This window comes from Mesoplodon bidens (genome assembly GCF_964165515.1).
Source record: "Mesoplodon bidens genome assembly, chromosome: 12".
NCBI lineage: Eukaryota > Metazoa > Chordata > Mammalia > Artiodactyla > Ziphiidae > Mesoplodon > Mesoplodon bidens.
Window position 1 is genome coordinate 62,548,462 of NC_138168.1, and position 23,522 is coordinate 62,571,983.

At 39.2% G+C, this 23,522-nt stretch overlaps 1 protein-coding gene and 1 pseudogene across 6 annotated transcripts in view; one reads left to right on the plus strand and one right to left on the minus strand.

Moving 5' to 3' along the window:
- AKAP7 (A-kinase anchoring protein 7) overlaps nucleotides 1-23,522 on the plus strand; it is a 129,982-nt gene that overhangs the window by 17,661 nt on the left and 88,799 nt on the right. For 3 of the 5 annotated variants that reach the window (XM_081250632.1, XM_081250630.1, XM_081250628.1), the window contains 3 exons: nucleotides 6,350-6,486; nucleotides 8,907-8,966; nucleotides 18,688-18,848. In XM_081250632.1, the coding sequence (XP_081106758.1) occupies nucleotides 6,350-6,486; nucleotides 8,907-8,966; nucleotides 18,688-18,848 (358 nt within the window). The remainder of the gene's footprint in view (nucleotides 1-6,349; nucleotides 6,487-8,906; nucleotides 8,967-18,687; nucleotides 18,849-23,522) is intronic. The other 2 variants (XM_081250631.1, XM_081250629.1) reach the window with 1 other exon arrangement.
- On the minus strand, nucleotides 22,095-23,287 carry LOC308625956 (ubiquitin-like domain-containing CTD phosphatase 1; annotated as a pseudogene). Its single transcript has 2 exons — nucleotides 22,427-23,287; nucleotides 22,095-22,392 (listed from the first exon to the last, which is right to left on the minus strand). The product of its transcript is annotated as a ubiquitin-like domain-containing CTD phosphatase 1 (transcript).

Consider the following 23,522-nt stretch of genomic DNA (forward strand, 5'->3'; position numbering starts at 1 on the left):
TAAGTTGCTTTGCTTAGGTCCTTCCTTTCCTCTTGCTCCCTGCCTGCTTCTGTTCTTGGCCCTGCTGGTCAGAGCAGCAGCTCTGCAACCCCTCTGAGCCTGCCCCAGCCCCTTCCAACCCTGTGCCGGCTTCCCTCCTCCTCCAGTGAAGACTGGTGGGGTGATGTGCTGGGATAGGGCTAGCAGGGAAGGGGACCAAGGGGAAAGAGGGTGGAGAGATTCTTTTCTTCTGCTACTTAGTTCAGGATTCAGGCTGCAAAGATGAGAGGAGGGGATGAGAGAACTCTTTGCAACCCTTAGTTTTCACCCTGCAAGCTGCTTTGTTTCACCCTGTAGCCTTTGTTTCTGCTTCTCAACTTCTTGGAGGTTCTGTAGAAAGTGAGGAGAGTACAGGCTTCGGAACCTGACAGACCTTGTTCGGATACCAGCTGGATTACAAACTCCACTGTGGATGTAGGTCAGGTTACTTAATTGCTGTAGTTTCGGTGTCTTCAGTTGTAAAATGGAGGTGATAATGATTATTTTCTAAATCCAAATCTGGACACATCACCTACATGCTTATACACTTCAGTATTATCCCATTGTTAGGGTGAAGACAAAGGCTTTACCATATTCTAGAAGGTTCTACATGGCTTGGCCTTTTCCACCTCAGCCCTCGTTCCTTCTGCTTGAGCCCCTCTGGCCTATGCTTGAACTTGCCAGTTTCCCTCTGCCCTCCGGAAAGCCTTCTCTGGCTGGGAGTTTCCTTTCCTCTCCTTTTGATTTTGTTAATGCCAAAATCTCAGCTCAAACCTCTCCCACCCATGACCACCCTGACTAGGTCAAACCCCCCCCCCCCAAACAACAACAACAACAAAACACAACACGTTCATGGCTTTCCTTTTGTCATTTGTCATCCTTGCAATTTGACACTTGTTAATCTTCCTCACAGAGTTTTTCAGGTCGTTCCCAGTACCTAGAACGGAGTTTGGCAAGAATAGGCGCACACACACAAAATACTGTCATTTCAGGGTGGAAGGTGTGTTTCTGGCATACCAAATTCCAACCAGAACATTTATAAATAATAAATACAGTGTTACAAATGCTGGTTTTATAACATAGGTTCAATGGCAGTTTGTTTTCCAGGAGGTAGGGTGACTTGTAATAGTGGGGCACACAAGCTTCAAGTAACCTGGAAACCAAAGAATTTAATATTTCCCTCTCAAGAGACTTATTTGTGGGCAAGAGAAAGCTTAATACAAATATGGGGAGGAGGACTAGGAATAGGACGAGATTAGGAGATACTTATTATATCTTTCATATGAGCACCTTTTTTGTTTGTTTGTTTGAAAATATCTAATGTTAATTTTCTGTTGAAACTACTTATGGGCTTTTGTGGGAAGGCCTGGGAAAAGGAGCAGCATTTATAACATTATTTCAATGGGAGACTGTCTTCCAAGTTCCAATTAAGTGACCTGCAAACAAGCTTTTGGAAGCTAGCACATTGACAATGAGCTGCTCTACTTTTGGCCTCTACTTGTTGGCATCTAGTTTTAAAGAAAAAAGTATTCAGACTTATAAGGGTCTTTGATTTTTAAACACGTTATTAGACATTTGGAATGCTTTAGTTTTGGAAAATCATGATTTTCATATTTTTAAGAAATAGAATTGGAAGATGAATTAGAATGACTGCATAAAAATATCCTAATTGCATGTATGTGAAAGTATGTGTTTCTCCACTACCTGCAATTACACATTAGTTTAAAAATAAAAGGATGAGAAATTTAATGGCATTAAAATAAATCCTAAATATTTCTTAACTGGCTAGAATTGCTTAATTATTAGTTCTGGGTGGATTTGCTCATATGTTGGTTTTATATGCTTTCTTATGAGAGGTAATAATTTAAGGTAAGTCAACACTGAAAAATGCAAGGGAACAATCAGAAGCTGATTGAAATTAGGAGTGTATTAATTTTTTTGGTAAGATAATTGTTTTATACTAATGGAAAAATACGATGCTCTTTAGGGGTTTAAAAAGGCATTTTCTACATTTAATTCTGTATTTCATCATTTTGTAATGTGAAGATTATTGGCCTTATGAAAAGATGAAAAATGATTTGTGCATTCTGTTCCTTTCTGGGAAATGTAGTTGTGAAAATACTTGATATCATCATGTATGTTAAAATACAGAAAATTCTCCTATTTTAAGATGTTTTTAAAATTTTTACTCTACTTATTGCTGTATCATTAAATTTTCAAGTTTTTTCCTTTGTGTAAACAAGCAAGAAAAATGACTGTATTCAGCTTTGAAGAAAAGTTAGGTAGCAAATTGTTGGGATAATTCTGTTAAATCTTAATGAGGCAGCAAATTTAGGAATAATTTATGTTAACAGCTTAGGAAAAATCCAAAAATAATGTCCAAAGATGAGGTCAAGGACATTCTCCTTCTGTGTGCTAGACTATAACTACTCTCCCTCACGAACTAACTTGAAGGCTTTTTCTTTGAGCTCATGTATGCTTTGAATCAACTAGAAAGCTTAAAAGATAGAAAAATGAAATTTCTTATTGTGTCATTTTTAGGCATGTGGAACACGGCTTAGTGGTGAGGTTTAGCAGATTCGTGTCTGTTTTTATTCTCTAAATACAAAGAAACTACTCAATGAATGAAATATTTAAGATTTTAATAAGCTTTTATTTTTTAAAGTTTCTTTTAATATTCTACTTAAATATGGCTCTACAATATTAGGTATAAAAAATGTGCATTGTGCAATACTGCCAGTGGCTGGGGATTATGATGACAGATAGGCTTTAAAGGCTTTGTAGAATTTTAAACAGGGACTGTAAAAAATAGTTTCCTTTGGCCTTTAATGACATTGGTACTTTTTAAAAAAAAATTTATTTATATTTATTTTTGGCTGCGTTGGGTCTTTGTTGCTGTGCAGGGGCTTTTCTCTAGTTGCGGTGAGCGAGGGCTACTTTTCGTTGTGGTGCGCGGGCTTCTCATTGGGTGGCTTCTCTTGTTGCAGAGCACAGGCTCTAGGCGCGCGGGCTTCAGTAGTTGTGGCAGTCGGGCTCAGTAGTTGTGGCAAACGGGCTTAGTTGCTCCGCGGCATGTGGGATCTTCCCGGACTGGGGCTTGAACTCTGCATTGGCAGACAGATTCTTAACCACTGTGCCACCAGGGAAGCCCGACACTGGTACCTTTTAAAATGGCATACAGAGAAGACTCTGAAGTAGTTTCGTTTTTTCTTTTTATCTTTTAAGAATATAATTAGTAATAAAATGCATTAAAAAAATTTTTAAAGATGATATCAAGGAATATGTAAATTGATCTGGAGCATCAAAGCATAGTTCGAAATACATTACTTGATTAGATTATCTTTAGAATTTTCATAGGTTAAGGTTAATTTTGCATTATAAGTACTGTGTGACTTCAGAGAAATAGTCTTCAAAGTGTTTTACAAATTTTAATTTGCAATTTTACAAGCTACTGGATAATTCAAAGATATGAATGGCCTAAAACTATTTTTCACTAGTAGGACATTGCACTAAAATGCTGAATATACAAATGGATGGAACTTTTTGAGCATTGTCCTGAATTTACATATAATTAGTATTTGAGCTTAGAATGAAGACTCAGTTTTTATGAAAATGCAGATACTCTACCACTAAGTGCAAGTGGCAAACCCCAGGTGTGACAATGAAAACGTCTCCAGGCATTGACAAATGTCCCCTGGGGTAGAGAACCATTGATTTTAATAATAGTGGCAGTGTTGCAGACCTTATATTAGTCAAATGGTGCAGAGCTTGCAAAGTGCTTTCCTGTAGCTTGTCTGCGTGACCTTTAACACATCCCTGTAAGTTTGGCAGTGCTTTACAATTGAAGAAACCAAGACTCACTGAGACCAGGTGACCTCTATGGGGTTCCACCCGCGGCAGACCTGGGGTTAAAATCCAGGATTTCTGATACAAGTCCAGTACCTTTAATTTGCATCACTCTGTATTAAAAAGTTCTCATCCTAAACCACTTTTTCACGATCAGTTAAGCCAGAATTACCATATGTACCAGCTAAGATTTGAAGATGTAATTATACTGTTTTGAGCTCTGATATTCTTGAGCTCGCATGATTTACTCGGCACTGGCTAGGCCCTTCCCACGTGAACCTGGACCCTCTTGAGCTGCTTCATCATTCCTGAAAGCTGATCTCAGCACTTCGTTGCACCTGGAAAAATCTCTCAAAAATTCATGTGTAAAATCCTCGCAGAGTAGTGTAGACTTATACTAAAGGCTTTTATGAGAGGGCCTGTGTGCTCTATTACACAGGATCCAGTAAGACTTCCTCAGAATCTCCTTTAAATGCCCTTTTTTCCCTTGATGTTTCATGTCTTGAGTCACTACCCACATGTCTGCCCCTCTCCTTGTCTCCTCTTGAAAACACATTACTTGTACCTCTTCGTGCATGGCTCTCTGGCCGCTTCTCCTTCTCACTCCTGGATCTTTTCCTCCAGGTACCTCCCTCATCTTTTCTCATGTATTGTAATTTATCCTTTTCTCAAATTCCTTTGCTATTTTGGGTATATGATCTTGAAAAGATTTTTTTTTTTTTTTTGCGGTACGCGGGCCTCTCACTGTTGTGGCCTCTCCCGTTGCGGAGTACAGGCTCCGGACGCGCAGGCTCAGCGGCCATGGTTCACGGGCCCAGCCGCTCCGCGGCATGTAGGATCCTCCCGGACTGGGGCACGAACCTGTGTCCCCTGCATCGGCAGGTGGACTCTCAACCACTGCGCCACCAGGGAAATCCGAAAAGATGTTTTTAATCTTCTGTGTTTCAATTTATTTTAATGGAGACAGTACCAACATCTTACCTCACAGGATCGGCGGGAGGCTTCAGTGAACGAATATATGTAAAATGCTCACTCTAGTGCCTAGAACCTAGTGACCACACAAGAAAGGGTAGTTACGGTTGTGGTCTCAATGTTGTGTTTATTTTTATTACCAGGCATCGTGGCGAGATGGCGGGGTGGAAGAAATAGATGTTGCCCTCGGGGAGTTTACAATTTAGTTTTATCAATATAGAGGTAGAGGAAACGCTGACTCTGTAAGATCTTTGTGTACTATTGCTTTAGGAGCATTTTAATGATCAGGCTGTCAGTATTCTTTTGTTGGGTGTCGTGGAAGTGACATCTTCCCTTGGGAAATCTTGTGTTAGGTGTTACTGCATAACTTCCTACCAGGAAAACACCTTCTCATGTCACTGTCCTCCAGGTTGCAAGGACTAGAGAAATGCTGAGGTGATTTTGGGTGATGTGGATTTATTGTAAAGATACTTGAGAAGTCAGATCCCAGGATGGCATCTCATGATTTGCCCAGTTGCATTCTGCAGATAATGGGAACATCGTTCCCGATGAAGCAGCTTCTTTAGTATCAGAACAGCCTGCTGTGCTCATGATTCAGTTGTTTCTTATCTCTGCTGTCTTTTTAGGGCTCTGCTTCTATCACCAGCCCCCTCTCTCTTCCTTTTCTCTCTAATTCTGCTGCCTCTGGGCTTCTACGTGTGCTCTTTTCTCTGGGGATTGCTTGGTTTGCTAGTCCATATTCAAACTATTTTCCAGTGCACTCACATTTAGAAGTTGACTAGAATTGTCTCCAACTGGAAATGGAGGAGGGAAAAGCCACCGTTCCTCTTCTCTGTTCTCATTAGGTTGAGAGGGGAAGGCTGGTGAGGGACCGGGGATTTTGCTTAGGTGCGGACTGTACAGTTTTTCTAACATACGCATTTCGACTTGTTTGCAGCGCTCTCTCCATGGTGATGCCCCTCCGCACATGTCTGGGAAAATGACAGTAGTCGTTCCTGTTGAAATTATTGCTGTCCTAAAAAATCCTAAAGGCCATGAAGAATGGGTTCTCAGACACATTCACTTGGGGACAAATAAATATTGCTGCCAACAGAAATGGAATGTTGTCTGCCAGTTTGACCTTTCTGTGGCAAGAATAAAACTTTTATTTTTAGGAAAGATCATAATTATAGTGAGTCATACTGTATATTCCAAGGATAAATTTCTGAAAAGATACATGGCCATTGAGAATTTTTCCACTCAACCAGTGGCCCAGTCTGTAAAAGAAGGGTGTTGGGCTTGATGCTCTTAAAACGGACAAGCTTCGTGTGATTTTTTTAACTCAAACATCCTATTAAACTTTCCAAGTCATTTCTCCAGGATATTTGAGAATAGTTAGACAATTAAGCATTGTTTGGCTGAAGGATCTTGACATCATTCTCATTTCATATGTTGCTTATTTTTCTTCTCGATTTCAGTGTTACCATAAGGAAATTTTGCTTACCTAATCTCTGTTTTGTCTATGTGTGATTAGATTACAAAAGGAATTAAGATCCTGCAAAATGCAATAATACAACAAGATCAGAGACTGGCCAAAGCAATGAGCGGTGATGGTTCCTTTCATATTACCCTGCTAGTGATGCAGTTATTAAATGAAGATGAAATAAACATGTGAGTAATACATCTTTCTGGAATATTGTTTTCCAAGTTATTACTGTAATTTGAGTAATCATAGCAGAACCAAAAGAAGCATTGAAATTCTAAAGAAGTATTCTTTTTTTAAAGAAGTATTCTTTATTATAATTTGTTCCAATTAATAAGTCAATGTACAGAATTAGCCATATAAATATTCTTCCTGATCTACCCTTTTTTTTTTTTGGCTATGCTGCTGTGTGATGTGCAAGATCCTAGTTCCTTGACCAGGGATCGAACCCGTGCCCCCTGCAGTGGAAGAGCAGAGCCCTAACCACTGGACCACCAGGGAATTCCCCTTAATCTATACTTTTAAACTGTTATTGTTATCAGATGCATTGGTTATGCAGTTATTTTATCTGTGTTAATTATGTAAGCACTCTGGAGTCTGACCATTTAGGTTAGGATTCCAGGTAAAGATTCTGGAACCGTGGCCCAACCACATCTTAACAGCTGCCCAATTTTGGGCAAATCATTTAAATAAATAAATTATTTAAATAAATTAAATAAATTATTAATCTGGTGTCCGATTAAATAAATTATTTAAATAAATGGAGAAAATAATAGTACTAATACATGTAAGAACTCTTAGTATAGGGCCTGGCACATAGCAGGCACTTGATATTATTAGCTATTAGAGCTGTCATTTACTAGATTAACGGACAATTTCAGTTTCACTTCCTTCATTCCTAGAGTATGTGTACACCCTGAACCTCCAAACCCAGAGCTGTACCATAAAAGTTGAGTATTAGTCATTGATTGCTGCTTTCCAGCCTGGAGTGGAGAAACCTTGCTCTTCCTCAAATTCTCTGGGATACTCTGTCTGTTGGTATGAGCACCCCTTGCCCTGTTAGCCCCTGTTTAGCCCCCTGGATTAAGCTCAAGCATAAGCTCTTTGGAAAGCCAAAACCAGAATTACAGGTTACAGGTTACTTCTGTTTTCTACCCTGACATACAGTCTCCTGAGGGAATGAAGAGCAAGGCTTGGATTGGGAAGGGGTCGAGGAAAAGGAAAAATAAAAGGGAGAAAACAATAAATTAGTAACTCAAAATATACAGTCAAATTATGATTCGGGTAGTGACGTCTTTTTGAATAGTTAGAACCGCATGTCTTTAGGGATCAGTCTTCTGATCTCTCTCAACATAATCCACCCAAGAGCAGGTCTTGAGCACCCTGCAGTGACAGAGAGGACCAGAAGATTTTACTTAACTCATTTTCACTGTTCACTTTGCCAATCAGAAGAAAAAAGAAATACTCTGATGCTCTTAAAAGAAAAGAAGCCAGAGAAGATGTGACACAAGATGAAAGCCTGAGAGAAAATGAGTGGTCCCCTGTGTGTTAGAATGGTGGACTAGTCAGGGTTCCCCAGAGAAACAGAACCAATAGCATGGATGTCCATTTGGATATCTAGATATATGGATATATCTGTATCTACAGCTGTAGCTATATATAGAGAGATTTATTTTAAGGAGTTAGCTCACATGACCGTGGGGGGCTGGCAAGTCCACACTCTGCAAGGCAGCCTGGCAAGCGGCAGACCCAGGCGAGGGTTGACAGTATAGGCTCGAGCCCAAAGGCGGCCTGGAGGAAGAATTCCTTCTTCCTTGGGGGACCTCAGTCTCATAAGGCCTGCAACTGACTGGATGAAGCCCATCCACATTCTGGGGGATGATCTGCTTTACTCAGGGTCTACTGATTTAAATGTTCATCACATCTAAAAGAATTCCTTCACAACAACATCTAGACTGGCGTTTGACCAAACACTAGGTATCATGGCCTCAGTTGACGAACAAAATTAACCAACACAAATGACAAGAGCAGGAGTAAATACTGAGCTGGTCTCACGGATGGCAAGTAGGAGATGCTGAACCAGTGATTAATTCAGAAGAACTGCACGTGGTCAGTGAAACCACAGCCAGCTGGGAGGAGGGTTGTCATCCAGGATGGGAAGGAATCTAGAGGCCCTTTTGTGCTGGGCGGAGTTAGCAAATCAGAGGAAGAGGCACGAAGCCGGACACATCCTGGCTCCCCTTTTGGGGTTGACTGTTCCAACCAGTGTTGGAGCAGAGAACTGGGAGTGAGAGAGACACTCACCTTGGTTTGGGGTTCTCAGGGTGTAGCTGGGAAAAGCACAAGCTCTTTAGAGAAGTTCCTGTTCAGTAATGCTGAAAGAATGTGCTACCACACAGCTGGTAGATCCGAGTCGAGGGAGATTTCTAACACCTGGACCTGAGGCAGTTGCTTCAGTTCCCCATTGCCTATCAAGGTATATAGATGGATCCAGAAATTTCTTTGTGCCCTGGTGGGTAGACTTGGAAGTTCAGAGAGAATCAGTGGATCAGAAGGAACAGGATGGGGGACAGCGACACTGCTGAATATCCATGTTTCTTGATCACAGGCCCCAGCAGGAATCTTGTGCTTCAGCAGAACATGCCATTGCAATGCCCAGAAAGAACAGGTGAGCTTTCACGGACACCAGTGTAGGGCACCCAGGGATATGACCAGACCAGTCGCCCTGAAATAGGAATCTCTTAGGACCCAAACAGCAAGCAGATCAAAGAGCTTCTTCAGTCCTCTTATAAGAGTATGCTGGAGTCCCTGGGAAGGAGGAGGGGAGAGGGAAGGGAAAAACAATCCTGAAAGGAGGTTTGAATCAACTGAATAATTGTACCCCAAAGAGACCTTTTTAAACCAGAGAAGACTGAGTTACCATTGATTGATACGTTTAGGGTTTATCTCTCTTACCGGAAATGGGTCTTGGCTATGGCCTGTAGATATATTTCAGTCTCTGCTCCTCAGCCACGATTCCCCAAACAAATGTTATTTTATTTTATTTCCTTAACAAGTGTTCTGAGTCGGGCAGCACAGAAAGGTCACCTTTTTTATACATTGGAGGAAACTGGCAGTCCTAGGAATTAAGCGAATGCGGGTCAGTAGACAAGCCAGAACTAATCAGTTTTCTGTTATTATTCCATGGAGTGTGATTGTGAAAGGTGGAGAGGTAGAGGGAGAGGAGTGGGACGGGGACAGGAGGGAGAAGATGAGCACAAGTGCGTGAAGGGCGGGAGAGATTAGTCTTCTGGAAGTACAGACGGCCTCCTGTGTCTCAGTAGCCTCTACTGATGGACACGGAACTGACTAGAAATACTGTTAAGTGGTGTGCAGTCGGGTTGGGGTGAGGGGGTGGGTATGTTCTCAATGTATTATAATGTTTACATTTCTCAGTGGAGGTGGGACTGCCTTCTCTAGGAGACTTTTTTTTTTAACGTCTTTTTTGGAGTATAATTGCTTTACAATGTTGTGTTAGTTTCTGCTGTATAACAAAGTGAATCAGCTATATGTATATATATATCCCCATATCTCCTCCCTCTTGCACCTCCCTCCCACCCTCCCTGTAGGTGGTCACAAAGCACCGAGCTGATCTCCCTGTGCGATGCGGCTGCTTCCCACTAGCTAGCTGTTTTACATTTTGCTAGTGTATATATGTCAGTGCTACTCTCTCACTTCGTCCCAGCTTCCCCTCCCCGTGTCCTCAAGTTCGTTCTGTATGTCTGCATCTTTATTCCTGTCCTGTGCCTAGCTTCATCAGAACCATTTTTTTTTTCTAGGTTCCATATATATGTGTTAGCATATGGTATTTGTTTTGCTTTTTCTGACTTCACTCTGGATGACAGTCTCTAGGTCCATCCACCTCACTACAAATAACTCAATTTCATTTCTTTTTATGGCTGAGCAATATTCCATTGCATATATGTGCCACATATTCTTTATCCATTCATCTGTTGATGGACACTTAGGTTGCTTCCATGTCCTGGCTATTGTAAATAGTGCTGCAATGAACATTGTGGTACATGTCTCTTTTTGAATTATGGTTTTCTCAGGGAATATGCTCAGTAGCGGGATTGCTGGGTCATATGGTAGTTCTATTTTTAGTTTTTTAAGGAACCTCCATACTGTTCTCCATAGTGGCTGTATCAGTTTACATTCCCACCAACAGTGCAAGAGGGTTCCCTTTTCTCCACACCCTCTCCAGCATTTATTGTTTGTACATTTTTTATGATGGCCATTCTGAGCAGTGTGAGGTGATACCTCATTGTAGTTTTGATTTGCATTTCTCTAATGATTAATGATGTTGAGCATCCTTTCATGTGTTTGTTGGCAATCTGTATATCTTCTTTGGAGAAATGTCTATTTAAGTCTTCTGCCCATTTTTGGATTGGGTTGTTTGTTTTTTTGATATTGAGCTACATGAGCTGCTTGTATATTTTGGAGATTAATCCTTTGTCAGTTGCTTTGTTTGCAAATATTTTCTCCCATTCTGAGGGTTGTCTTTTCGTCTTGTTTATGGTTTCCTTTGCTGTGCAAAAGCTTTTGTTTCATTAGGTCCCATTTGTTTATTTTTGTTTTTATTTCCATTTCTCTAGGAGGTGGGTCAGAAAGGATCTTGCTGTGATGTATGTCATATTGTGTTCTGCCTATGTTTTCCTTTAAGAGTTTTATAGTATCCGGCCTTACATTTATGTCTCTAATCCATTTTGAGTTTATTTTTGTGTATGGTGTTAGGAAGTGTTCTAATTTCATTCTTTAACCTGTAGCTGTCCAGTTTTCCCAACACCACTTATTGAAGAGGCTGTCTTTTCTCCATTCTATATCCTTGCCTCCTTTGTCACAGATTAGTTGACCATAGGTGCATGGGCTTATCTCTGGGCTTTCTGTCCTGTTCCATTGATCTATAATTCTGTTTTTGTGCCAGTACCATACTGTCTTGATTAGTGTAGCTTTGTAATATGGTCTGAAGTCACGGAGCCTAATTCCTCGAGCTCCATTTTATTGGCATATAGTTGCTTGTAGTAATCTCTCATGATCCTTTGTATTTTTGCAGTGTCACTTGTTACTTCTCCTTTTTCATTTCCAATTCTGTGATTTGAGTCCTCTCCCTTTTTTACTTGATGAGTCTGGCTAATGGTTTATCAATTTTGTTTATCTTCTCAAAGAACCAGCATTTAGTTTTATTTATCTTTGCTATTGTTTCCTTCATTTCTTTTTCATTTATATCTGATCTGATCTTTGTGATTTCTTTCCTTCTGCTAACTTTGGGGGTTTTTTATTTGTTGTTGTTCTTCTTTCTGTAATTGTTTTGGATGTAAGGTTAGGTTATTTATTTGAGATTTTTCTTGTTCTTGAGGTAGGATTGTATTGCTATAAACTTCCCTCTTAGAACTGCTTTTGCTGCATCCCATAGGTTTTGGATCGTTGTGTTTTCACTGTCATTTGTTTATAGGAATTTTTTTATTTCTTCAGTGATCCCTTGGTTATTTAGTAGTGTATTGTTTACCCTCCATGTGTTTGTATTTTTTACAGACTTTTTCCTGTAATTGATATCTAGTCTCATAGCCTCGTGGTTGGAAAAGATACTTAATATGATTTCAGTTTTCTTAAATTTACCAAGGCTTGATTTGTGACCCAGATATGATCTATCCTGGAGAAGGTTCCATGAGCACTTAAGAATAAAGTGTATTCTGTTGTTTTGGGATGGAATGTCCTATAAATATCATTTAAGTCCATCTTGTTTAATATGCCATTTAGAGCTTTTGTTTCCTTACTTATTTTTCATTTTGGATGATCTGTCAGTTGGTGAAGGTGGGGTGTTAAAGTCCCCTACTTTTATTGTGTTACTGTCAATTTCCCCTTTTATGGCTATTAGCATTTGCCTTATGTATTGAGGTGCTCCTATGTTGGGTGCATAAATATTTACAATTGTTGTATCTTCTTCTTGGATTGATTCCTTGATCATTATGTAGTGTCCTCTGTCTCTTGTAATAGTGTTTATTTTAAAGTCTGTTTTGTCTGTTATGAGAATTGCAACTCCAGATTTCTTTTGATTTCCATTTGCATGGAATATCTTTTTCCATCCCCTCATTTTCACTCTGTGTGTGTCCCTAGGTCTGAAGTGGGTCTCTTGTGGACAGCATATATACAGGTCTTGTTTTTGTATCCATTCAGCCAATCTGTGTCTTTTGGTTGGAACATTTAATCCATTTACATTTAAGGTAGCTTTTGGTATGTATGTTCCTATTACCATTTTCTAATTTTTTTGTGTTTGTTCTTGTAGGTTCTTCCTTCTCTTGTGTTTCCTGCCTAGAGAAGTTCCTTTACCATTTGTTGTAAAGCTGGTTTGGTGGTGCTGAATTCTCTTAGCTTTTGCTTGTCTGTAAAGCTTTGATTTCTCCATTGAATCTGAATGAAATCCTTGCTGAGTAAAGTAATCTTGGTTGTAGGTTTTTCCCTTTCATCACTTTAAATATGTCCTGCCACTCCCTTCTGGCTTGCAGTGTTTCTGCTGAAAGATCAGCTGTTAAACTTATGGGGATTCCCTTGTATGTTATTTGTTGCTTTTCCTTTGCTGCTTTTGATATTTTTTCTTTGTAATTAATTTTTGATAGTTTGATTATTATGTGTCTTGGCATGTTTCTCCTTGGATTTATCCTGTATGGGACTCTCTGTGCTTCCTGGACTTGACTGACTATTTCCTTTCCCATATTAGGGAAGTTTTCAACTATAATCTCTTCAAATATTTTCTCAGTCCCTTTTTTTTCTCTTCTTCTGGGACCCTGATTGTTCAAATGTTGGTGCGTTTAATGTTGTCCCCGAGGCGTCTGAGACTGTCCTCAATTCTTTTCATTTTTTTTTCTTTATTCTGCTCTGCAGTAGTTGTTTCCAGTATTTTATCCTCCAGGTCACTTATCCGTTCTTCTCCCTTAGTTGTTCGGCTATTGATTCCTTTTAGAGAATTTTTAATTTCATTTATTGTGTTGTTCATCATTGTTTGTTTGCTCTTTAGTTCTTCTAGGTCCTTGTTAAACATTTCTTTTAGTTTCTCCATTCTATTTCCATGATTTTGGATCATCTTTACTATCATTACTCTGAATTCTTTTTCAGGTAGACTGCATATTTCCTCTTCATTTGTTTGGTCTGGTGGGTTTTTACCTTGCTCCTTCATCTTCTGTGTATTTTTCTGTATTCTCATTTTGTTTAACTTACTGTGTTGGGGTCTGCTGTTCACAGGCTGCAGGTTCGTAGTTCCTGTTGTTTTTGGTGTCTGCCCCCAGTGGGTGAGGTTTGTTTAGTGGCTTTTGTAGGCTTCCTGTTGGAGGGGACTGGTGTCTGTGTTATGATGGGTGGGGCTGGATCATGTCTTTCTGGTGGGCAGGGCCATGTCTGGTGGTGTGTTTGGGGGTATCTGTGAAGTTAGTAAGATTGTAGGCAGCCTCTCTGCTAATGGGTAGGGTTGTGTTCCTGTCTTGATAGTTGTTTGGCCTGGGGTGTCCAGTGCTGGAGTTTGCTGGCTGTTGGGTGGAGTTGGGTGTTAGTCTTGAGATGGAGATCTCTGGGAGAGCTCTCGCCGAGTGATATTACATGGAGCTGGGAGGTCTCTGGTGGACCAATGTCCTGAATTTGGCTCTTCCACCTCGGAGGCTCGGGCCTGACACCGGCCCGGGGTACCAAGACTCTGTCAGCCACATGGGTCAGAAGAAAAGGGAGAAAGAAAGAGAGGGAGAGGGAGGGAGGAAGGGAGGAAGGGAGGAAAGAAAGAAATGAAGAAAGATTATTAAAAAAATAATAATAATAGTAAAAAGAAAAAGAGAGCAACCAATCCAATAAAGACATCTACCAATGATAAAAAGCGCTAAACACTAAACTAAGATAAAGATAAAAATCAGAAACAAGGGCTTCCCTGGTGGCGCAGTGGTTGAGAGTCCGCCTGCTGATGCAGGGGACACGGGTTTGTGCCCCAGTCCGGGAAGATCCCACATGCCACGGAGCTGCTAGACCCGTGAGCCATGGCTGCTGAGCCTGCGCATCCGGAGCCTGTGCTCCGCAATGGGAGAGGCCACAACAGTGAGAAGACTGCGTACCGCAAAAAAAAAAAAAAAAAAAAAAATCAGAAACCAAACTGTTGCTGACAGTACACGCCATGTCTACAGTTGCTCCCAACGTCCAACTCCTCAGTTTTGGGATGATTCATTGTCTGTTCAGGTATTCCACAGATACAGGGTACATCAAGTTGTTTGTGGAGTTTTAATCCACTGCTCCTGAGGCTGCTGGGAGAGATTTCCCTTTCTCTTGTTTGTTCGCACAGCTCCTGGGTTTCAGCTTTGGATTTGGCCCTGCCTCTGCATGTAGGTAGTCCTCAGGCATCTGTTCCCACCCATACAGCATGGGGTTAAAGCAGTGGCTGATTGGGGGCTCTAGCTCATTCGGGCCAGGGGGAGGGAGGGGTACCGTATTTATAATTGGAATGCGGGGCGAGCCTGTGGCAGTAGAGGCCATCGTGACGTTGCAACAGCCTGAGGCGCGCCATTTGTTCTCCCGGGGAAGTTGTCCCTGGTCTATGGGACCCTGGCAGTGGCGGGCTGCACAGGCTCCCAGTGGGGAGAGTGGATAGTGACCTGTGCTTGCACACAGGCTTCTTGTTGGCTGCAGCAGCAGCATTAACGTTTCATGCCTGTCTCTGGTGTCCGAGCTGATAGACCGGCTCGTGCTTGTCTCTGGACCTCGTTTAGGTGGTGCTCTGCCTTCTGTGGGCAGATGGGGAAGGAATCCCCTCTCCTCACGCACCCCGAAACAATGTTCTCTTGCCTCTTCGGCGGGTCCAGACTTTTTCTCAGACTCCCTCCCGGCTAGCTGTGGCGCACTAGCCCCCTTCAGGCTGTGTTCACGCTGCCAATCCCAGTTCTCTCCCTGCGCTCGGACAGAAGCCCGAGCCTCAGCTCCCAGCCCCGCCTGCCCCGTGGGTGAGCAGACAAGCCTCTCGGGCTGGTGAGTGCTGGTCGGCACCCATCCTCTGTACGGGAATCTCTCTGCTTTGCCCTCTGCACCCCTGTTGCTGCGCTCTCCTCCGCTACTCCGAAGCTTTCCCCCTCCGCCACCCGCAGTCTCCGCCCGCGAAGGGGCTTCCTAGTGTGTGGAAACCTTTCCTCCTTCACAGCTCCCTCCCACTGGTGCAGGTCCCATCCCTATTCTTTTGTCTCTGTTTTTTCTTTTGCTCTACCCAGGTACATGGGGAGTTTCTTGCCTTCTATGAAGTCTGAGGTCTTCTGCCAGCATCCAGTAGGTGTTCTGTAGGAGTTGTTCCACATGTAGATGTATTTTTGATGTATTTGTGGGGAGGAAGGTGATCTCCATGTCTTACTCCTCCGCCATCTTGAAGGTTCCTCTAGGAGACTTTTAGAAATATTTTGGGGGGTATTTTTGATAGTCACAATTACTGAGGAGTGCCGTGGGCAGGTCTCAGCGTTACTAAATCACCTGCAGTACATGGGACAATCCTGAATTAGGAAGCATTGTGTTGCCCTATATCGTGGCATCACTTGTTGAAGAGTTACAGTACAGAGCACAGTGACAGTCTGAGTCATTCAGTCCCGTGTTTTACAATGTCTGTTTGCAAATTTCAGTTTTGTGTAAAAAATTAAATATTTAGCAAGTCTACTTTGTGTTTGAAGGATTAAAGTGACATTCTTATGCTACTTTATGATACTGGGAGTCACAGCTCTACTGGAAAATGATGACCAGATATTTGCAATTTAGCAATTATTCTTGACTAAGTTGTAATGAAAGATCTAAGTAATAGTTGAAGTTTGCTGTATAGACAAGACAGTATTTTACAGTTCAACCAACATTAATTTCCAACCATGTGTTAGATACTGAGGTAAGCGCTTTGGGGAAAATAAAGATGAACCGTGAATGCGTCTTGTACTCATGGATTATACCAGGTAGTTGACTAGGTCATACGGACCCAAGTAACTATAACAGATAAATGTAAAAAGTGGTATGTTGCAATTGGTGTAAAGTATTAATGGAATTGCAAAGGAGAGAAGATTTGCTTCGAGTTTGGGGAACCAGGGAAGTGTTTGTGGCATAAGTATCGACTTTTAGGTGATGATGAGATTCAAGGTGTGGCTTCATTTTGGGTAGCTGTATAGTGAGAGTGAAACTGATTGGCTTTCTTGGTAAGACATTGTTTATATGATGGATTTCCTAAGTCCCTAATTTTTAAATTTTATCTTTCATCCTATACAGTATAATATGCTAGAGACACATATTGTTGGTTTCTTGTTCTATATTCTTACTTTTCGAAGTCTAGTATCATATTTTAAGTATTTAAGAAAGTATTGATCAATGGATTGGATATGGAGTGTGCAGAAACTTTTTTTTTTTGGCATGGGGGCCTCTCACTGTTGTGGCCTCTCCCGTTGCGGAGCACAGTCTCCGGACACGCAGGCTCAGTGGCCATGGCTCACGGGCCCAACCGCTCCGCGGCATGTGGGATCTTCCCGGACCGGGGCACGGACCCATGTCCCCTGCATCGGCAGGAGCACTCTCAACCACTGCGCCACCAGGGAAGCCCCAGAAACTTTTTTTTTTAATTAATGAATTTCTTCAGGTAGGTATCACCCTTTGTGTCCTCACAGTGCAGAAGAAAGGAATAGAAATATGTTAGCCCAGATGCTGATTTGCAAAGATGCTGTCCTATCTTAGTTTTAAGTACAACCTTTGGGTCTGAACTCTAGTTTCCGAATTCTGTTTCCTACGTGCCTGTACTGTATTCATTTTACCATAAACCGTTCTTGAAAAGATACTCTATTTAAAAGAGTTTGAAAGTTAGTGATATTTATCAATAGGCACTATGACTCCTTTCACTCTGTGACCAGTGACATCTCATTAGGACAAATTTATTGATTTATGATTCTGAAGAACTGAAAAACTGGGCTGAATTTAGATTGTCTATATTTCTTTAAAGAAAAATGGGGTATAGAATTCACTGTCTCTGAAAAATCCTGACCTTTAGCATGGCCTGCTTTCATATAGAGTTAAATTTAAAATGAGTATATTGAATTCCCCTCATTTTTGGTAGATGAGCCAGAAGTGGCTGATCTGTTTTCACATGCTTTAACTCAGTGTGTGGTGAAGGACAGTATTATAGCAGAAGTGTGTCTTTTTGGATGAACATAAATACAGGTAGGCAAGATTGGATTTTGGATGTGGATTTGGAGGTACAACGAGAAATGCTGACATTTCTAAAGCTATTTTGAAGTATTATGTGTTGTTTTGACAGAGAAACAAGACTCAGTATGGGAGCTATGGATGAAAATCAGTTAAAAATTTTATACGAATACTAATTTAGAAATAGGAAAGATCTAGAAAAATACCTAAATTTCTTTTCACACATTTGACATAATTACTACTGGCGAACAAATTGCTGATCAAGATAATTTAAATTAATGGTGGTTCACCAGAAGGGTGTCTAAAACCCCTCTCCATAATATAATAAAGTCCTTATTTCTTTTTTGAATAATTGCTGCCCTCTAGTGAGATTTTATTTTTTTTCTCATAATAAAATACCTATACCAAACTCCTCTATGGAAATAATTGATCTTAATTTTCAAAATATTCCAAACTTTATAATGTCTAATTCACTAATATAGTAAACATTTATTTTTAGAAAGAAAAATAATACATTTGAAACACAGAATAGCCCTTTAATCATAGAAGCTAAACAGATACAACAGACTTATGTAGCTGTAGTTGGTAAATATAAATTGCACTTTGGTTGAACCCAAGTATAATAAATTATCTTATTGTGGAGACTATTATATTTTAAAGAGATAATGTATTTTAAATTTTAGTAGAGTGCCTCACAAATAGTAAATACTATATAAGTGTTAGTACTTTTAACAAGAATCTAGAACTTTCACGTAATCTAATATAATGTTTGGTTAGTACTTTTAACAAGAATCTAGAACTTTCACATAATCTAATATAATGTTTTGTAGGTATTAGGTTTTTCTGCAATATACTGTCAGTAATTTTCTTTTTTAGTTGTCCATGCAGTATTTCCTTGGTTAAAAACCTTTTGGTGAACTATAACATAGCATCTTCTTTTGTGTCTTTAATATAAAATAAATTATAATTAGGTAAAGATTAATTCAATTCTACAGATTTTGTTAAAAATTAATATTAGTTTTATTTTGATCATATGGATTAGATTTTGAAGGTATTTTGAGCATTAAAGTAATTAGTACAAGTATAAAAATTTATCTTTCTAAAACTGTTTCTCATTTGGTTTTGTATATTTTATTACTTAATATGTTACTGAAAAATATATTATTTCTTACCAGTGGTATTGATGCTCTTTTGGAATTAAAACCATTTGTGGAAGAAATCCTCCAAGGAAAAACTTTGACTTTGCCCTTTGAAGGGGTTGACACTTTTGGAAATCAGGTTGGATTTGTGAAGCTGGCAGAAGGAGATCACATAACCCCACTTTTGGAGATAGCAGGTAAAACAAACAGTGATATACTTCCATGAAATCTCATCTATTGAAGAAGCAATTTTTTTCTCCCAATTCTTATAATAGAGATTTGACATCTTTTAATTTGGGGGAGCCAGTGTAACCTCACTTTATAAGTGAGCTGCTTCAGCATTTGCTTATATAGGGAAGTAGCCAAATAAAGGGTGGGAAAAGTTATCTTGATTCTTTGACCTGAGGAATATGTTGATTCTGGAAGATGATGGACTGGATTCAAGTATTTGTTAGGACTGTCCTAATCATAAGTCTGAAGGATCCAATGCTTATCATGACATTTGACATGTGGTTGGCATTTAGTAACTATTGAGTGAATTAATAAGAATCACCAATTGCCTATTTGGAGGCTTGTGGGCATTGTCAGCCCCATTCCGGAGAATCAGTAGATGAATCAGCAGCATTTTTCTCTGCGCTACCTCTTTACCTTCCTGTTTAGGTACTGCTCTATGAGCAGAAAGTCCATTGGTGGTGGTAGAAGGTCTCATATCCATTGGAGGACACATTGCTTTGTGCAGCACAATTGAAAATGTTAGGGAAATAGAAGCAGAAAATTATAAAGCCTGGATGAGTGCTTTTTAAAGATGATCCAGAGATCATAGTTGGGTGTTAGTAAAACAGTTGTTAAGGAAACAATTTTTATTTCCATTTCCTCTCATATCGTGCCAGGTCATTTCATGTCATATCATTTCAGGTTCAATAATCCTTGATTCATAACACACTCTCATCATTGCTCCATGCTGGGTTTATTTTTATCTATCTATTTATCTGTCTTAAAATAATATCATAATCATCTGGGAACCCACCACCCAAAACAAAAGCTAGGACCTTGGTAGTAATCTAACCATATTGTCCTTTTCATTAATCTATCCTTTGGCCTTCCTTCATTTAAGCTAACCATCATCCTGAGTCAGGGTTTATTTCCTTGTATTCTCCCCAAGTATATGTATTTTTCATTGGTTTTAATCTTATAAAAAGGATATCCTATTGTATGAGATCTTTTGAGACATAACTTTTAAAAAAACTTACTATATTGTCTTTATGCCGTTTTTAGTTGCCCATTCAAAAGTGCACCTCTTTAGGGGTGAGGGAGGCATGAGGATCAGATTCCATTTCATTGTTGGTTAAGTTTTTCTTTTGTGGAGCAAAGTATGTATAAACAACAAACAAGCAAGCATTTAAACAATAGTCATGAGTCAAGTAGGATTTAAAATCATTAGTTGGCCAAGGAGAAAGCAACTCTAACAGTTTTGATGGCAAAGCATTTGGGAACCCATGCCTTCAGTTAACAGACTTAATCTGTTCATCCTGAACTGCTCTGGAGAGAATGCTAGATTCAGGTCTTTCCTTTTGTAATATAAATATGTCTGAGCTCAAGAAACATTTCTAATTAGTCATTCATTCATTGTTCTTTTAAATAATTCAATGGGTGCTTGCAACATTGAGAATTCCATCCATTCTTAGCAGTAGTCTCACAAAGGCAGTTTCCAGTATTGATGAAAGATCCATTGTGTGGTGAGGAATGTGAAATCTCACCAGCTTTAGTGTGACTCTGAGCTCAAGGGTGTTGGTTTGTCATTTTAGAAAAAGCCACTGTCCCTGTGATTCCTTTCTAGATGCCAGAGACTGTTTCTTAAATGTATATATACTTTTCTAAACGTTTAAACAAAACATTACAAAAAATGGAAAATAGAATGGCACTCTGTCTACTCATATAATCACTTGCTTTTAATCTTTTGTGTGTATACTGTTGTTTTGGGTTATGTTTTTTATTTTTTTATTTTTTTTAGCTGTGTCCTGCAGCATGCGGGATCTTAGTTCCCCACCAGGGATCGAACCCATGCCCCCTGCAGTGGAAGCACGGAGTCCTAACCACTGGACCACCAGGGAATTCCCTGGATTATAGTTTTTATGCAATTTTATAAGACATCTAAATATTTGAATATGTATATGGAAAATTTCAGTGAAGTTTAGTTGAGCCTCAATTTGTGTAGTGTTCAGATAGTCCAGATGTTCAATACATGGAATTTTTGTTAATATTTCACTTCATTAGATTTATTTTTAAAAGAATGCCTCAGGATTAGTATTGCTTTAGTCCAACAGGATCAGTAAAATAATGTCATATTTGTTTTTGTGTCATATATTATAAACTATTTTTCAAATATATTACAACTTTCAGAAGAATATATTCCATTGACCAGGGTAATACATTTCTTAGAACATTGTTATAAACTATGTATATGTGTGTGCATATACAGGAATATTAAACTCTTATTTGTTCAACATAAAGGAGGCAGAGCTAGTTGACTTAATGGAAAGAAGGAAAATTTTTTTTTTTTAAGAAAAGGAATTTATTATTTACATCACTGAAATAGTCCCCCGTAAGAACAATACATACCATATTTATTTGAAAGAATCAGATTCCTTTCAAATAGAAGAACTGTATAAAGCAATACTGTCAACGCAAAACAGTGGTCATATTACATATCTGCAGGCATAAGCATTGCTAATAACCTTTTCTTTTTAATCTTGTGGCTAGATATTTTCACTGCAACACAGTGTTTGCACTTAGAGAAGACAGAGCTGGAATAGGACAAAAACTTTTTGTTCATGCTTTTTAGGTCTGAACCAGTGATACGTCCCATTTCAAAATGTACTGCCTTTAACTGCTTTTAGGACATTGGTTTTAGGCAGGAGTGCTTCTACTTGGCTAGCACAAAGAAACACACTCTTGTTCCTTAGTTTCATTCCTCAGTCTCATGTTTTCTGTTTGTCACACTATGACCTATCTATCAGAGCAGACATTTTCCAGTTTTACTTAAAGCACACTGACACACATACACACCAAACTGAGACAGCTCAGAATTTAGAGATGTTAAGTAGTGAAGTAATAAGAGAAATTGTGTTTATGACAAAGGAATAAGAAAAACTCTCAGTGGTTTTAAGCATACCAAACTAGGTTTCTTACTAAAAACTTTTCTTTTTTTGGTTTTAAAAACAGTATTTTCAAATTGGGTTTGGGCTTAGGTAAAAACACAGTGAGACAAAAACACAAGACATACTTGTTTCCAAAGTCACAAAATGACATTGTTAAGTATACATTTTTGTCAGCTTTTTGTGTGTGTGTGGGGAAAAAAACTCAGTACTCTATGCTGGAGAAAATATTTTTCAGGAGTTACAGTATATTCATACAGGGGGAAAATGTTTTTGTTTTTGTTTTTTTTTTTTTTTGCATATCGCTATGATCTTCAAAAAATATAAAATTAAATTTGAAAAAAACTGGAAGAACAAGTATAAGCAGTCTTGCATTTACTGCAATGTCCAACACTATCATAATGATCTTTAGCATAAAAGCAAAAAGAAATTCATGGATCTCAAGCATCTTCAATAACTGCCAGTATAGCTTGTAACTACTGTCCTTGCTTCTTTGAGAGATACCTTTCCCAATATTTGTGATTTAGGTCCAAAAAGTCATCTAATTTTGCTATTTCCTTGAGGTACTGGGTTAATTTTAAAAGTTCTGCATAATGTATTTCAGATTAAAAAAAAAAGTTATTTGTCTTTATCTCGATTTAGGTGTGCTTTCATAAAAGGTCTTATCTTTAGTCCATTCTGTAGGTTCATTAGAAAATTTCTTCCTATGTCATCAAACATGATGGGTTTTTTTTGCTGTAAAACTCTGAAAACTTTCCCCATGTAACACCAAGAGGCTTTACATCTATTAATCCTCTCCTTAGAGTATGCACTGTTATCATAGCAGCACTGTCCAACATGAAGATAATCTTGTAATTTGCATTTGTACTCACTCCCAGCTCTTTCATTTTAGCTTCAATCCACTTCATGTTTGTTGCAGATCAAATAACAATGTCATAATCCTCATATGCAGTTGTTAGGAATTCATGAAGATATGGCCACATTAATTCTACCCCAGTCTCTGCACAAGAGACTGTGGTCAAATAATGTATAATCAACACCTAATACCAAAGGTTTTTTCCCTTCCCTGGGAGGATTCAAAATTTCCACTTTGTACTCTTTTACTCTGTGGGAAATTTTCAGTAGGTTTTTCTCCCTATTTTCTACTTCAACTACTTCATCTTCAATATCAGAGTCGTTAACAACATCATCATTGTCAGGAGGTGGACCTAAGGCATCTTCCAAGCTCTCCTCATGAGTTCCCATCATCATGATTTTAGTATTTGGTTTCAGTTTGAGAGCTCCAAGCTTAACATCATCTTCTGCAGGTTTGCCTTTAACTTTGAGTCCAAGTAACTTCTGGCATTCTGGTAGCACTCCCGTAAGGGTCTTGAGAAATTGAGATCTAGCACAGTATCATCTTCTGAAAGTGTGGTCACTGAATATTCCTGTCTACCACATTTTACAATGATAGGAAGAGCCATCCGTGAAATATATGATGAGGCAGCTTGCGTTCAGAAAAAGATACGTGGAGCGCAGTGGAACCAGCAGCAGCCCAGGAAAAATTTTTAAAGAACATAAATTTAATTATTAAAGTGTTGATAAAGAAGTTAAGTTTAAGTACATGTTATGAAGTGAAACTAACTTGAAAAATAGTTGAAAATTATAGTTCATGAATAGTATGATTTACCTAATTTTCATAGAGTTTTTCAATTTTCAAGTTAAAAGAAACATATT